The sequence below is a fragment of the Petaurus breviceps genome, unplaced genomic scaffold (genome assembly GCF_028583685.1).
Source record: "Petaurus breviceps papuanus isolate PSGF00001 unplaced genomic scaffold, PetGlider_PUasm1.0 139, whole genome shotgun sequence".
NCBI classification, from domain to species: domain Eukaryota; kingdom Metazoa; phylum Chordata; class Mammalia; order Diprotodontia; family Petauridae; genus Petaurus; species Petaurus breviceps.
In genome coordinates, this window is record NW_027185697.1 from 12,085,254 (window position 1) to 12,098,138 (window position 12,885).

The following is a 12,885-nucleotide window of genomic DNA, read 5'->3' on the forward strand; positions in this document are numbered from 1 at the left end:
CTGGAGTCAGGAGGACCTGGGTTCGGATCTGGCCTCGACACTTAACACAAAAACTAACCACGTGATCCTGGGCAAGTCACTTAACCCCAGCTACCCTCCAAAAAAAGAAAGCATGAGAGGCCTCAAAATAGGCTTGTTCAGAGAACTGGTGGAACCGGCTTAAAATTAGGGTAAAACAGCCATGGTTAACACCAAAAAGAAAAAAGGCTCTCAGGTGAATCAAATCAAATCTAAATGAGCACTCATCAGCGGAGCTCCTAGCCTCTGGCATTTGCTGCAATGGGTCCAGAAGGGAAGAACAATCTTCTTTATAACCTTTGGTTCTCCTTAAGCCCCAAAAGGCAAACTAGTTTCAATGTAAGAGAAGGAGAAGGGCTGGAGGTAGGATTTTATTCGGTACAGGGAACTCTAAGGTGAGGACACTCACAGATCTCTTAGGGAGCTGCCCAGAACACTGGAGGTGCAGGGACTGACAAGCCCTCCAGAGAGTGTGGTGCAGACAGGACTTGAAGCTGGCACTTTATCTGCTCTGCCATATTGCTTCCTGAGATTCCATCTAACAAGCTCTCTCAGGCCACTGGCCATCCCCCATGCCTAGAACGCTCTCCCTGCTCACCTCTGCCTCTCCTGGCTGCCCTCAAGCCCCACTTCTGCCAGAAGCCCCTCTGCTGTCTCCTGGGTGTGTTTTGTTCCTGCACAGTGATTTGCACGGTGACTCCCCTTTAGACTGTACGTTCCTGGGGGCAGGGGCTGGCTTTGCCTTTCTTCGTATACCCAGAGGTCAGCACATGGCTGGCACCTACTGTATCCAAAGTATTGCAAGATGGCTCCAAAGGGGAAAAAGTGCCTCTCTATGTGAGCATTTCTACAGACTCTCAGGTCTGCAGAGCACCCCACATGCGTTCCCCACAGGTGCTGTCACTGTCTCCATTGGCTGTATGGAAGAAGCTGGAGCTGAGGGTTAAGTGAGCCCAGGTCACGCTAACACTCCTGTCAGAGTCTGAGGCGGGATCTGCACTGGGGTCTTCCTGACCAAGCACAGCACTCAAGCTATTCCCTACATCACCTAGCTCTCCTAAGGAGAGTCTTATTTTATTTTAAATAAGTTAATATCAATTAACTGATTGCACCAAGTTTCTGCAATCGATAGCTTTGACTAGTCGCTGCTCTATTAAAAGAATACTAAACACCAGCCGCCCTAGTCCTGATCAACTGTTCAGTAAATCCACTCCAGAATGCGGCCTCTCCTCTCGTTTCCGCTGTCCGGGCTCTTCACTGACTTGATTTGGGTTAGATCCCAGATCCAAGAACGCTCAGGCTGGACAGGTCCTTCCAAATCATTTGCACACACACATGCCAGCCACTCTGTGGCCCTGATCCAGCCCCCCATCTGCACTTTCACCAACCATAAACAGAAAGAAACCCAAACAAAGTGATCACAAGTGAACCATCTGAGGCAGAAGAGGTTTTTCAAAAGGTAAATCAGGCTTACTTCCTTCCCCTCATGCTGTAGTTTTCTGTTAGTATCAGTCACTTGGTTCTGTGGAGAGAAGACAATTTGAAAGTCATATGAAACAAACATACAGACAGATTGCACATTGTTCGGGCAATAAAAGGCAAATATAATCACGAATAAGGCTAAGCATGGGGTATCTGTTACATCTTTTCTGTAATTAAGTACAATTGTAGGTTAAATTACAGATACCTAAGGACTCATAACTTACAGATCCTTTTGCACAAAGAGAAAACTAATTTTAACAGAGGATAGGTTTTGAATCATTCCAAGCCACAATACTCTAGGAAATGGACACTAAGCTTTCGTTCAGATTTGGGCTCGTGAATGCTCACTGGGAAAAAAACATGCGGAACATGGCAGCGGGCAGATACAAATGATGACCCAGAGAATATCAACATCCTTTTCCATAAAATGAAGAAAGGAGAAATTTTTTCATCAGAGGTAGAATGAAATGACCTTCCCCTTAGTTTGAAAAGAAACTATCTGTTATGACTTTACAAGGACTGAAATATTCTAAAGTTCCAAGTTGGGATGTTGGGAAGGAATCACTTTCCTGAGGAGGAATGGTGTGGGCCAATGTGAAAATGGCCCAGGCCCTGATGAGAGTGAAGCAGGTAAAGCCTGCAGCTGGGACCAGACAGGTGTGAAATATCAATGTGCTGTGTAGTCTGACCTGTGCTTCACATGGCCAAGGCCAAAGACCAAGGCCCCTAGAGGAAGATGGGCTGTTGCAGTTTTGAGAACTGAAAAGAAAGGTCCTAAGGGTACTCTCTGTCCACTCTGTCCCGAAGCTGTCTGTGGTCATACCTCTCATCACCAGACAAGATGAAGCTATAACCCACGTTCTTGCTCTGCAGGGCAGCCCTCCGGCTCCAACACAGTTAGATTAGGCGAGAAAGAATGGAAGAAGGCTCCTAACACCCACCACGTTCTCTTGGCTCCAGTGCCACTGACCTCCCAGCTGGCCCACAAACGGCACTCCCTCTCTCAGCTCTGTCCCCCATGCCCGGAATGCTCTCCCTCCTCTGCTCCAAACTACTGACCTCCCGGGCTGCCTTTAACTTGCAATTACAATTCACCTTCTATAGGAAGCCTTCCCCACCCCTCTTCACTCCATTCCCTTCTCTTGGTTAATTATCTCTTACTTATCCTCTATATAGTTTGCTTTGTATATATTTGTTCGTATAGGGATATCCACATCCAGAGAAAGAACTGCAGAGTCTGAATGCAGATGGAAGCAAGCTACCTGCTCTCTCTTTTGTGTTTTGTTTTGTTCCTTCTTTCTCATTGTTCATTCCATAACTCTTCTTTTCAACTTGACTCATGTTTAATGTGAAGGTATTTGTAGAACCCATGTCGAACTGCAACGCCACGGGGGTTGGAGAGGGGGAAAATCTGGAATTCAAGGGATTGTGGGACTGAATGTTGTAAACTAAAAGTAAATAAATAAATTACAATAAAATAAAATGGTCAGTCCCTTGAATAGAGGGACTGTCTTTTGCCTCTTTTTGGACCCCCAGGGTTTAGAACAGTGTATAACACACAGTAAGTGCTTAATAAAATGGTTGGTTGACTGAGCTCTGGAAATCCCACTTTCTCCAGTACATCTTTTTAATTTACTTCCATTCCATAAATACCTAAGTGTCTACCATATGCAAGGCACTTCTATCATAAAACAATGAAAAATGGCAAATGGCTCCTACCCTCAAGAAGCCTACAAACTACAGGAAGGGATACAACATGTACACAAATGAGCAGACCAGGAGGCAGAGTCTGATGGGAAACAAAGAAACATCAGAGGAAAATCTAAGGAAGAATTCCCACGTGGTGGGATAAGGAAGGAGTCCTGGAGAAGTGGCAAGTCTTCAAGAGGCAAAGGCAATCTAGGCATGAAGGACAGTCTGCAAAAAGGCAAAGAGATGGGAGAATGTGGCAAAGACTGGGAAACAGAGAGTCAGCAGAGTAAGTATACAGAAGAAAGAAAGAAGAACCAAGCCATCGTTGGAAGACTGCCGGATAAAGAAGAGATACCTCTGACCTCCCAGACTCCTCCGTGTGCCCATCCCCACCAAGTATACCAAGTCTTTTGTTAAGACCTGACATACAAGTGCATTCAGTGCACTTTTCTTTAACGTACGATCCCGCTAACATGGCTTCCCCTGTGAGGCCAGCCTCTAGGGAGTCATGGAGGAGGCAGTGTTCAGATCTGGTTCCGACAGCACTCGGTACAGATCTACAGAAGGGCTTAATCAATGCTTCTGGTGAGAAGAATGACGACTATTTTTATCCTCTTTTGCGCTACACTGAAAGCCCAAGATGCCCCCACTCTTGTTCATCAGTAGAACAGATATTGCTATCAAAAGACACACACGTCCCCTCCCAAACATGGAGATGCTGAGGGCTCCAGGCCAAGTTGCACCTCTAACACCAACCAGCAGAGGACCCTCCAACGAGGAAGCGTCTCTGCACCATCAGTGGTAAAAGGGCATCATGGTCGAAATCAAACCCTGACCACTGAACACAAAGCTATACAGATTCACAACCCCTTCAGGAGAAGCTATCAACGCAAGATCCTGGCACATCAGTACAGTGCGGGATAATCGCTTACGCTCTCGACAAGCACAAGATATGGGCTAAATGCTGGCTGGAAATGAAATCGGTGAATGACAAACGCCAAGGTTATCCATCCAAGGTCGGCATCAGCTTGGAAGGGGAGCGTCACTCAGGGGACACCGTGGGACAAAGGAGGAACTCTGAAGGATGTGAGAGAACCAGGCTAAAGGATGTCACCAAGGCACCGCAGGGCAGAGAGGGCTGGTGGACGGGCCACAGGGCAAGAGCGGGAGGTGGAAAGCCAGGGGGCTTCTCAAAGAGGCCCTGGTGAACTTTTGGGAGGCTGTGGGCCAGTCAGACAAGCAAGGCCACCATGGACAGGCTAGAATCTGCTTCCAAATCTCTCTGAGCACTGTGACTCTGAGTGACCTGGCTGAAGGCTCAGATGCCCGAGGGCCCAACTTGCAGTTGGCATGACACCTGACCCACTGGATGGCACATCTTGGTAAAATGGAGGGAAGTCAGTAGGGACCAATGTAAAGTCCTACTACACTTGGGTTCACAAAATCAAGCACATCACTGAGGAGATGTGACTGGACAAAGGTCTGAGAAAAAGACAAGAATTTTAGCAGCCTGCATTCAGAAAAAGTCACTGGGGAGCGTAAGCAACAGAAGGCAGGCCTACTGTGTTTTGCCTCTCTGTGGCCTCAGTGCCCAGTGGGGTGCCTTAACCCGAGGAAGCGCCTGATAGCCACTGGACCACTGCACTGAAGTATCCTGCACGGCCACACCTACAACAAGCCCAGTGGCCGCACCACAGGTCAATGTCCTGGTCAGCACACACTCGGGGCCCTGTTTCCAGGTCTTGACACCTCCTATTTGGAGAGAGACACACAAGATCAAATACGTCCACAAGAGGGCAGCCAGAAGGGCGAGAGGACTGGAGAACGCGCCATATGAAAACTGGCTGCAGGATCTGGGGATGTCTCAGATCTGTCTGGGTGTCTGAGGCTCCTAAGGGCTCTCAGGCAGAAGAATGCGCCTTGCTGGCATTGCCAGAGTGCTTTCAGGTTTACAAAGCACTCTATGTGTGCTATTATCACAATGGACCTTCACAACAACCCTGGGAGGTAAGCTCTATGATCACCCAGGTGACTGACTCGCCCAGGTTCACACAGCAGCTGCACGTCATCCCAGCTCAGTAAAAGGAGCTGCTCCCAGGTGAGCATGGACAGCAAAGGCTTCCTCTTCCCTTCTCCTCTCTAATGGAAGTCTTAAGGCAGAGGCTAGGGAGCCTGAAAAGAGTTTCCTGGTTAACCATGAGTTGGACCAGACAGCCCTGAAGTTCCTTCCCACTCTCGCGTTCTGTGGTTCTGTAACGTACAGTCCCAGTCACTAAGTGATACCGTTTCCCTTCTGCTCTCTCGTCAGCGACCTCCTCTCAAGCCTCCTTTTATAGGAGGCTGAAGTCTCTGTGAAATGAGCCCTGGAAGTAGCTTGGGGGGCACGGGAGAAAGGCGTCCCTTTGCTCAAGAAATTACCCTCCTATTGGCAGCCCACCCTACTCATTTCCTCCACAACATACAAGAAAGTTTCCAAACAGGAGCACAGATTATTATATTTTTATATCCTGAGACTCCAACTAGGGGATGGGGAAGAAAAAGGAGAAAATCCATATGGAATAATTTCAGTTTGTTCCAAAACCGAGGCCAAGTCTGAATTCTCTTCTATTAAATGTCTAATCAGGCTTACTAAGAGACAGAGAAACACCCCCAGACTTTGTCATTCTTCCAATTTCCACAGGGATCTGCCTTACCAAGCTTTAAAGAGGATATTGAGCTTTGCTTTTGTAGATCCTCTGCTTAATCAATATTTCTCTTTTCTTTTCCCATTCTTACTGCCCATTCAGATATGTGTTCTAATTCAACTGATCCTCCCTACTTCTACTGTATTGGTGATGAGGAAAAAACTCCTTGAGAAGGTCAAGGATTCCTACAACGACAAGGGGGCTATGCAAAGCTACCTGGAGACCAGTCAAAGCTCACTGCCTAAGTCCTCTCCATGAATAAGAGAAATTGCTTCTCCAAGAACTTGGATCCAATCTCTGCTGTCTCCAGAGTGGGCCGAGAAGCCCAGATTTCTATGAAATACCACACTGCTACTCTCGGAGGGAGGGTCAGAGAGTGTGCTCGGAGAATATTCACAAGGCACTCCAAAGTCTCTCTTGTGGCAGAGACACCAAATTGTTCACTGACAAATCTATCAGCTAAATTCATATGCAGCAGTCTTCACTTCTTTGGTGTTCACTGATAAATATATCAGTCAATGTAACAAAAAAGGAAGTGACAGAATCACCCTCTCCCAAACAACAAGAAATTAAGAATATTACAAGAATCACAAGAAATCAGAAAATTACCAAGAAAATCTTCAAGGAAGCTCCAAGCTAAATGAGTGGAACAGAATTTCACTCACACTAGTTCAGGAGTTGTATGGACAGAAAGGAGGAAGCACTGATGTGAACAGGAGTCTCCCCCTTACCCCGGAGCCCCCAACTCCCCAGACCACAGCCTCAGATGTCCACGGTCGGTGCTGGGGACTTTCCAGACACACTGCACCAATAGGAAGTTTCAGATGCCTTGGAGAAGTAATCAATCACTGAAGGGGCTCCTTGAAAGAAAATCTGAGGATCGTGTCAGTGTGAACAACCATGCCAAAGGCAGAGAGGGACAGCAAAAAAACATGACTGTATGCATGCATGCATGTATACATATGACTATGTGTGTATGTATGTGAGTGTGGGTAAATGCACACACATACATGTTTTACAAATATATACACACATGCAATGACAGTCTGGCTTCTGACCTCATCATTCCAACCAAACCGCTCCTTCCAAAGTCACCAGGGACCTCTTGGCTGCCAAATGCAAAGGACTTTTCTCATGCTTGTCCTTCCTGGCCTCTCTGCAGCCCTAACATTATCCATCCCCCTCTACCCCTCCATGATCTCTTCTCTAGGCTTTGTGACACTGCTGCATCCTGGTCTTCCTCCTATGTATCTAATTTGCCCTTCTCAGTCCTCTCTACTTGTGATCTCATCAGCTCCCATGGATCCAAGGACCATCTCTGTGCTGACGACTCAAACCGACGATCCTGTGCAGATCTCTCTGCTCACCGCCAGACTCGCATCTCCACAAACATCTTAAACCCAGCATGTCCCAAACAGAATCATCTCTCCCACCCAAAACCTCTCCTCCTCCTAACTTCCCCATTGCCATTGAGAGCATCACCACGCTCCCAAGCCCTCAGCCTTGGCCCAGGTGTTAGCTTTGACTCCTCACTCCCCCCGCCCCAAACACAATCTGCGGTCAGGGCTTGTTGATTCCACCTCTGTCATGGTCACCACCAGGGTGCTGGCCCCTGGCACCTGCAGGGTGGTTTTGGTCCCAATCCCTCTCTACTCCTGCCCATCCTCTTTTCAGCTGCCAAAGTGATCTTCCCAGAGTGCAGGTCTGACCACAGCACTTCTAACTCAATAAATGCCAGCACCTCCCTAGCTCCTCCAGATTCAAACATAAAATTCTTAGTCTGGCATTCAAAGCCCTTCATAACCTGCCCCTTGCTTCTGCCTTTCCAGTCTTCCTACACCTTACTGCCCCTACAAGTACTCTGCATAACAGTTACTCTGGCCTCCTGACTGCTCCTCCAGCAGACACTCCAGATGCTGGCCCTGGCTTCCCCGGTGTGTGCCACACTCTCCTTCCTCGCTCTGCTGCCTCCTGGATTCCTTGGCTGCTTTCTAGTCCCAGGTAAAATCCCACCCTCTGTGATGACCTCCACTTCCTCCCATCTGTGGCTTGTGTGGTCACAGCTACTGACATGCTGTCTCCCCCATGACATGGTGAGCTCCGTGAGAGCGGGGACTATCTTCTACCTTTCTTTTACACACAGTAGGTGCTTAATCAATGTTTATTGACTAACTGAAAACTTTTTGAGAGACAACTACTGAGATGGGGCCCAAATGAACAAGCAGTGCTTTTTGTAAAGATGGTGAATGAAGGAAACGTGAATAAATGTGTAAATTTGATAACCACCCAAAGGAACAAGAAAGCATCTTTTGATGGTGGATTTGGAGATTGTAAAGAATCACAATTATAAAAATGATCATAAAGGGATTATAAATGATCTTTGGATGAAGGCAGACTTATGGCGTTGGGCATGTGTTTGCATTCATTAGGTCAGGTGCCTGAAGAGCCAATCGCCAATGCTCAAGCACAGCGGCTAGAAATGACCAGAAAATGGCACCTGCAAAATGCCACTCTCTTCTCACGACTTCTGACCAGCCTGGCCACTTCTCCTTTCACAGTAACAAACACTGAATTTGAATCTAGCATACTTGTGATTTTCTCTTTTCCCCTAAGCTCTGTCAGCCTCATATCAATAAAGTCTCCATTTTTATAGCTCTCAACTGAAAAATAACCAGATCTAACAAGTCACTGAGTCCACAGCAAAGCCATCTGTCCACCTTGTGTTTATATGCTATCTCCCTCCCGAGGAGCTCCATCCCCCCCCAAGGTCACCTGACGGTTCCGACAAAGCAGGAAAGGGACCAACAGCCCCATTTCTGAGGGATCTTAGGGGAAGAGAAAGGCCAGAGCCCCCATACTGGGCCGCTCCCTGGAGTTTGGTTGGTTTTTTTTATTTCAAACAGAAAGAAGGCAGGTGACTGGCAGAGTCACCAGAGCGGGTGGCTGAAAGTAGTGACTTTTGGCTGCTAGTTCTAAGGCTCCCCAAGCCTCCCCATCACACATGACCTGCCTCCCCTGACTCTGTTTCCTCCCGCCCTCATTTCTTACCAGGCTGCCATCGGTCCCGAGCCCCTTTCTCCCCGCCTCCTCACCTTCAATCTGTGGGCTTCTCCTCTCACTTTCAGGAGTTCAGTGATGGAGTCCACAAAGCCCTGGTAATGGAAGTTGCACATTTTCTCAATCTCCCGATCATGATTGCGGATACGGGATTCCAGCTTCTCCATGAACCGCCCATGCTCCTCACCATCATAGACAGATCTAAAACAGAAGCGTTTTACAGAGAGATAAATCATCCACCAAACAAAAAGGAATCATGTATTTCCAATTAACAGAACTGGGAACAACCAAACCTCGAGATGAAACTAGAAGTAACACCAGAGCTTAAAAAACAAAATTACTTCTTGTAAATTCACAAAGTGCAAGTTAGACACTGGCTGGTGCCTGGCAAACAAGGCACTTCATAAAGGTCTGCTGCTTGACTGACTGCTTGATTACACAGAGACAGAGGAACCAAGAAAACGTGCAGAGAGTCTAAAGGAGAAGGTCAGAAATGTTTATTCATCATCTAAGCAGTATAACCTCTGAGGAAAGGCAAAAAGAAAAAAGGATTAGCCTGGAAAAGACTAAAAAGCAATTAGAGGTGGCTAGGTAAGACAGTGGATAGAGTGTTGGATGAGATGATCTGAGTTCCCATCCAGCCTCCACACATACTAGCTCTGTGACCCTGGGCAAGTCATTTAACCAGTCTGCCTCAGTTTCCTCATTGGTAAAAGGAGGGTGAGAATAGTTCCTTTATCCCAGAGATATTGTAAGTATCAAATGAGACAAGATCTTTAAAGTTCTTTACAAATCTTAAAGCATTATGTGGGGAGGACGGGGGAGCCAAGATGGCAGAGCAAAAGAAGGAACTTGCTTGAGCTCCCACTGCAACCACCTCCAATACCTGTAAAAAAAAAAATGACTCTACACAAATTTAGGGCTACAGAACTCACAAAGTGACAGAGAGAAATAAATCTCTCGCTGAAGGCAGCCCGGCAGGCCAACAGGAAGAAGCTATCACACTACAGGGGGAGCCCAGCGCAATCCCACGTGAGCCAAGCCCATGTGAGCCTAGCGCAGGCCCAGGGCGGCCCAGACTGTGGCCCAGACCAGCCTGAGCAGACTTCATGAGGGTGAATCACTGGCAGCTGTGGCGCTTTCCATCCTTCTCAACCCATAAACAAACACCAAATAGAAAGTAAAAGGTCAGTGGGGAGCTCTGTTGGAACTGGGGGAGAGAAGAGCACGGTGCCCCTGCCCCCAGGGCAAGACGTGGCAGCGGGCACGTGGCAGGTGCAACTGCTGCCACGCGGCTGCCTCTGGAGCTCCTGGCCTGCAGATAGTAGGACCAAGACACCATTCAGAGGGTAACTCCTCTTGCTTTCACCTGCTTGGATCTGGGTCACAGGCTTGGGTGGTGGTCCTGGGGTGAGGAACACTAGAGTGCCAGAAGTTGTGGTGTCTGCAGAGAGGGTGCCGTCCTCATAGCTCTGACAATAAGTGCCAAAACCCCAGGATTTGGGACACAGCTCTCTCCGCTCTGGAAGCAGAGTTCTACCATGACAAGGAGCTCAAAAGTCAAGTAACTGGCTGGTAAGATGAGCAAACAGAGGAAGCACAATCAGACCATGGAATCTTTCTGGGGACAAAAAGGATCAAAACATGGAACCAGAAGAAGACAACAAAGTCAAAATTCCTGCATCAAAAGCCTCCAAGAAAAAATATGAACTGATCACAAGCCGTGGAGGAGCTCAAGAAGGATTCTGAAAATCACGTAAGAGAAGTGGAGGAAAAATTGAGAAGAGAAATGAGAAGGATGCAAGAAAATCATGAAAAGCGAGTCAACAGCCTGACTGAAGAAAATAACACCTTAAACAATAGACTAACTCATGGGGTGGCTAGGTGGTGCAGTGAATAGAGCCCCGGCCTTGCAGTCAGGAGGATCTGAGTTCAAATATGGCCTCAAACACTTGACACTTACTAGCCATATGACCCTGGTCAAGTCACTTAACCCCAATTGCCCAGCTTTCTTCCCTCTAAAAAAAAAAAAAGAAAAAAATAGACTAACTCAAATGGCAAAGGAGGCCCAAAAAGACAATGAAGAGAAGAATGCCTTAAAAAGTCGAAATGCCCAATGCCCATTTGGAAAAGGGATTTCAAAAACTCACTGAAGAGAATAATCCCTTCAAAATTAGGACTGGAACAAATAGAAGCCAATGACTTTATGAGAAATAAAGACACTATAAAACAGATCCAAACAAATGAAAAAATAGAAGGCAATGTGAAAATATCTCATTGGAAAAACCACTGACCTGGAAAATAGATCCAGGAGAGATAATTTAAAAATTATTGGACTACCTGAAAGCCATGAAGAGCTTAGAAATCATCCTTTAAGAAACTCTCAAGGAAAACTGCCCTAATATTCTAGAACCAGAGGGCAAAATAGAAATAGAAAGAATTCACTGATTGCCTCTTAAAAAGATCCCCTAAAGAAAACTCTTAGGAGTATTATAGCCAAATTCTAGAGTTCCCAGATCAAGAAGAAAATATTACAAGCAGTCAGGAAGAAACAATTTGAGTACTGTGGAAACACAATCAGGATAACACAAGATCTAGCAGCTTCTACATTAAAGGAACAAAGGGCTTGGAATATGATATTCTGGAGGTCAAAGGAGCTAGGATTAAAACCAAGAATCACCTACCCAGCAAAACTGAGTATAATGTTCCAGGGGAAAATATAATCATTCAATGAAATAGAGGACTTTCAAGCATTCTTGATGAGAAGGTAAACAGGAAAAAGAAATCATAAGGAACTTATGTTGAACTTATTTACATTCCTACATGAAAAAACAAAAATTGTAACTCATCGGACTTTTTCTCAGTATGAGGATAGTTGAAGGGAATATATGTGTTTATATATGTATACATACATATATATATGTATGTATGTATAGGAGGGTGTATGTGTATATAAATATACATGTGAGTGTGTGTATATGTGTGTAATGTATACATAGACAGAGGGCACAGGATGAGTTGAATATGAAGGGATGATATCTAAAACATAAAATTAAGAGGTGAGAGAGGAATATATTGGGAGAAAGAGAAAGTGAGAGAAAGAATAGGGTAAATTATCTCCTATAAAAGAATAAAGAGAAAACTATTATAATGGAGGGGAAGACCAGGAAGATGACCTTACCCTAACTGAATTTAGCTTAAGGAGAGAATAACATACACACTCAATTGGATATCTTACCCTACAGGAAAGTAGGGGGGATGGAATAAGAGGGGGGATGAAAAAAGGGAGGGCAGATTGGGGGAGAGGGTAGTTAGAAGCAAACACTTTTGAGAAGGGACAGGGTCAAAAGAGAAAATAGACTAAGTGAGGGGTGGGATAGGATGGAGGGAAATATAGTTAGTCTTTCACATTATAACTACTATGGAAATGTTTTGCTTTGACTACACATGTACAACCTATGTTGAAGTGCTTGTCTTCCTAGTGGGGATGGGTGAGGAGGGAAGAAGGGAAAAAATATGAAAATCAAAGTTTTAAAAACAAATGTTTAAAAAAAATTGTTTTTTACATGCAACTGGGAAATAAGAGATACAGGCACTGGGGTATAGAAATTCATCTTGCCCTACCAGAAAGCTGGAGGTGGAGGTGGGGGAAGATGTAAGAGAACAGATTGGGGGAAGGGGTATTCAGTAGGCTCACTATCATAGGGTGGTGGGTTGGGGAAAAATAGGGAGAAAATTTGTAACTCAAAATCTTGTGGAAATAAATGTTGAAAACTAAAAATAAATAAAGTGGGGGCATTATATAAATTGGAAGCATTATATAAAATGCTAGCGATTAAGTGATTTAACCATAGACTTCAAGTACAAAAATGTTAACAAAATGTTTTCAATTTCTACTAAGAAAGTGAGAATAAATAGACATGCTTCAGCTACATGCAGATGTAATGATTTA

General features: G+C 45.7%; 1 protein-coding gene across 3 annotated transcripts in view; it reads right to left on the reverse strand.

The window, feature by feature from the left end:
- Positions 1 to 12,885, reverse strand: part of EXOC6B (exocyst complex component 6B) — a 624,130-nt gene that overhangs the window by 523,159 nt on the left and 88,086 nt on the right. For all 3 annotated transcript variants that reach the window (XM_069066557.1, XM_069066565.1, XM_069066574.1), the window contains exons 2-3: positions 8,969 to 9,134; positions 1,493 to 1,540 (exon numbers count right to left, since the gene is read on the reverse strand). In XM_069066557.1, the coding sequence (XP_068922658.1) occupies positions 1,493 to 1,540; positions 8,969 to 9,134 (214 nt within the window). The remainder of the gene's footprint in view (positions 1 to 1,492; positions 1,541 to 8,968; positions 9,135 to 12,885) is intronic.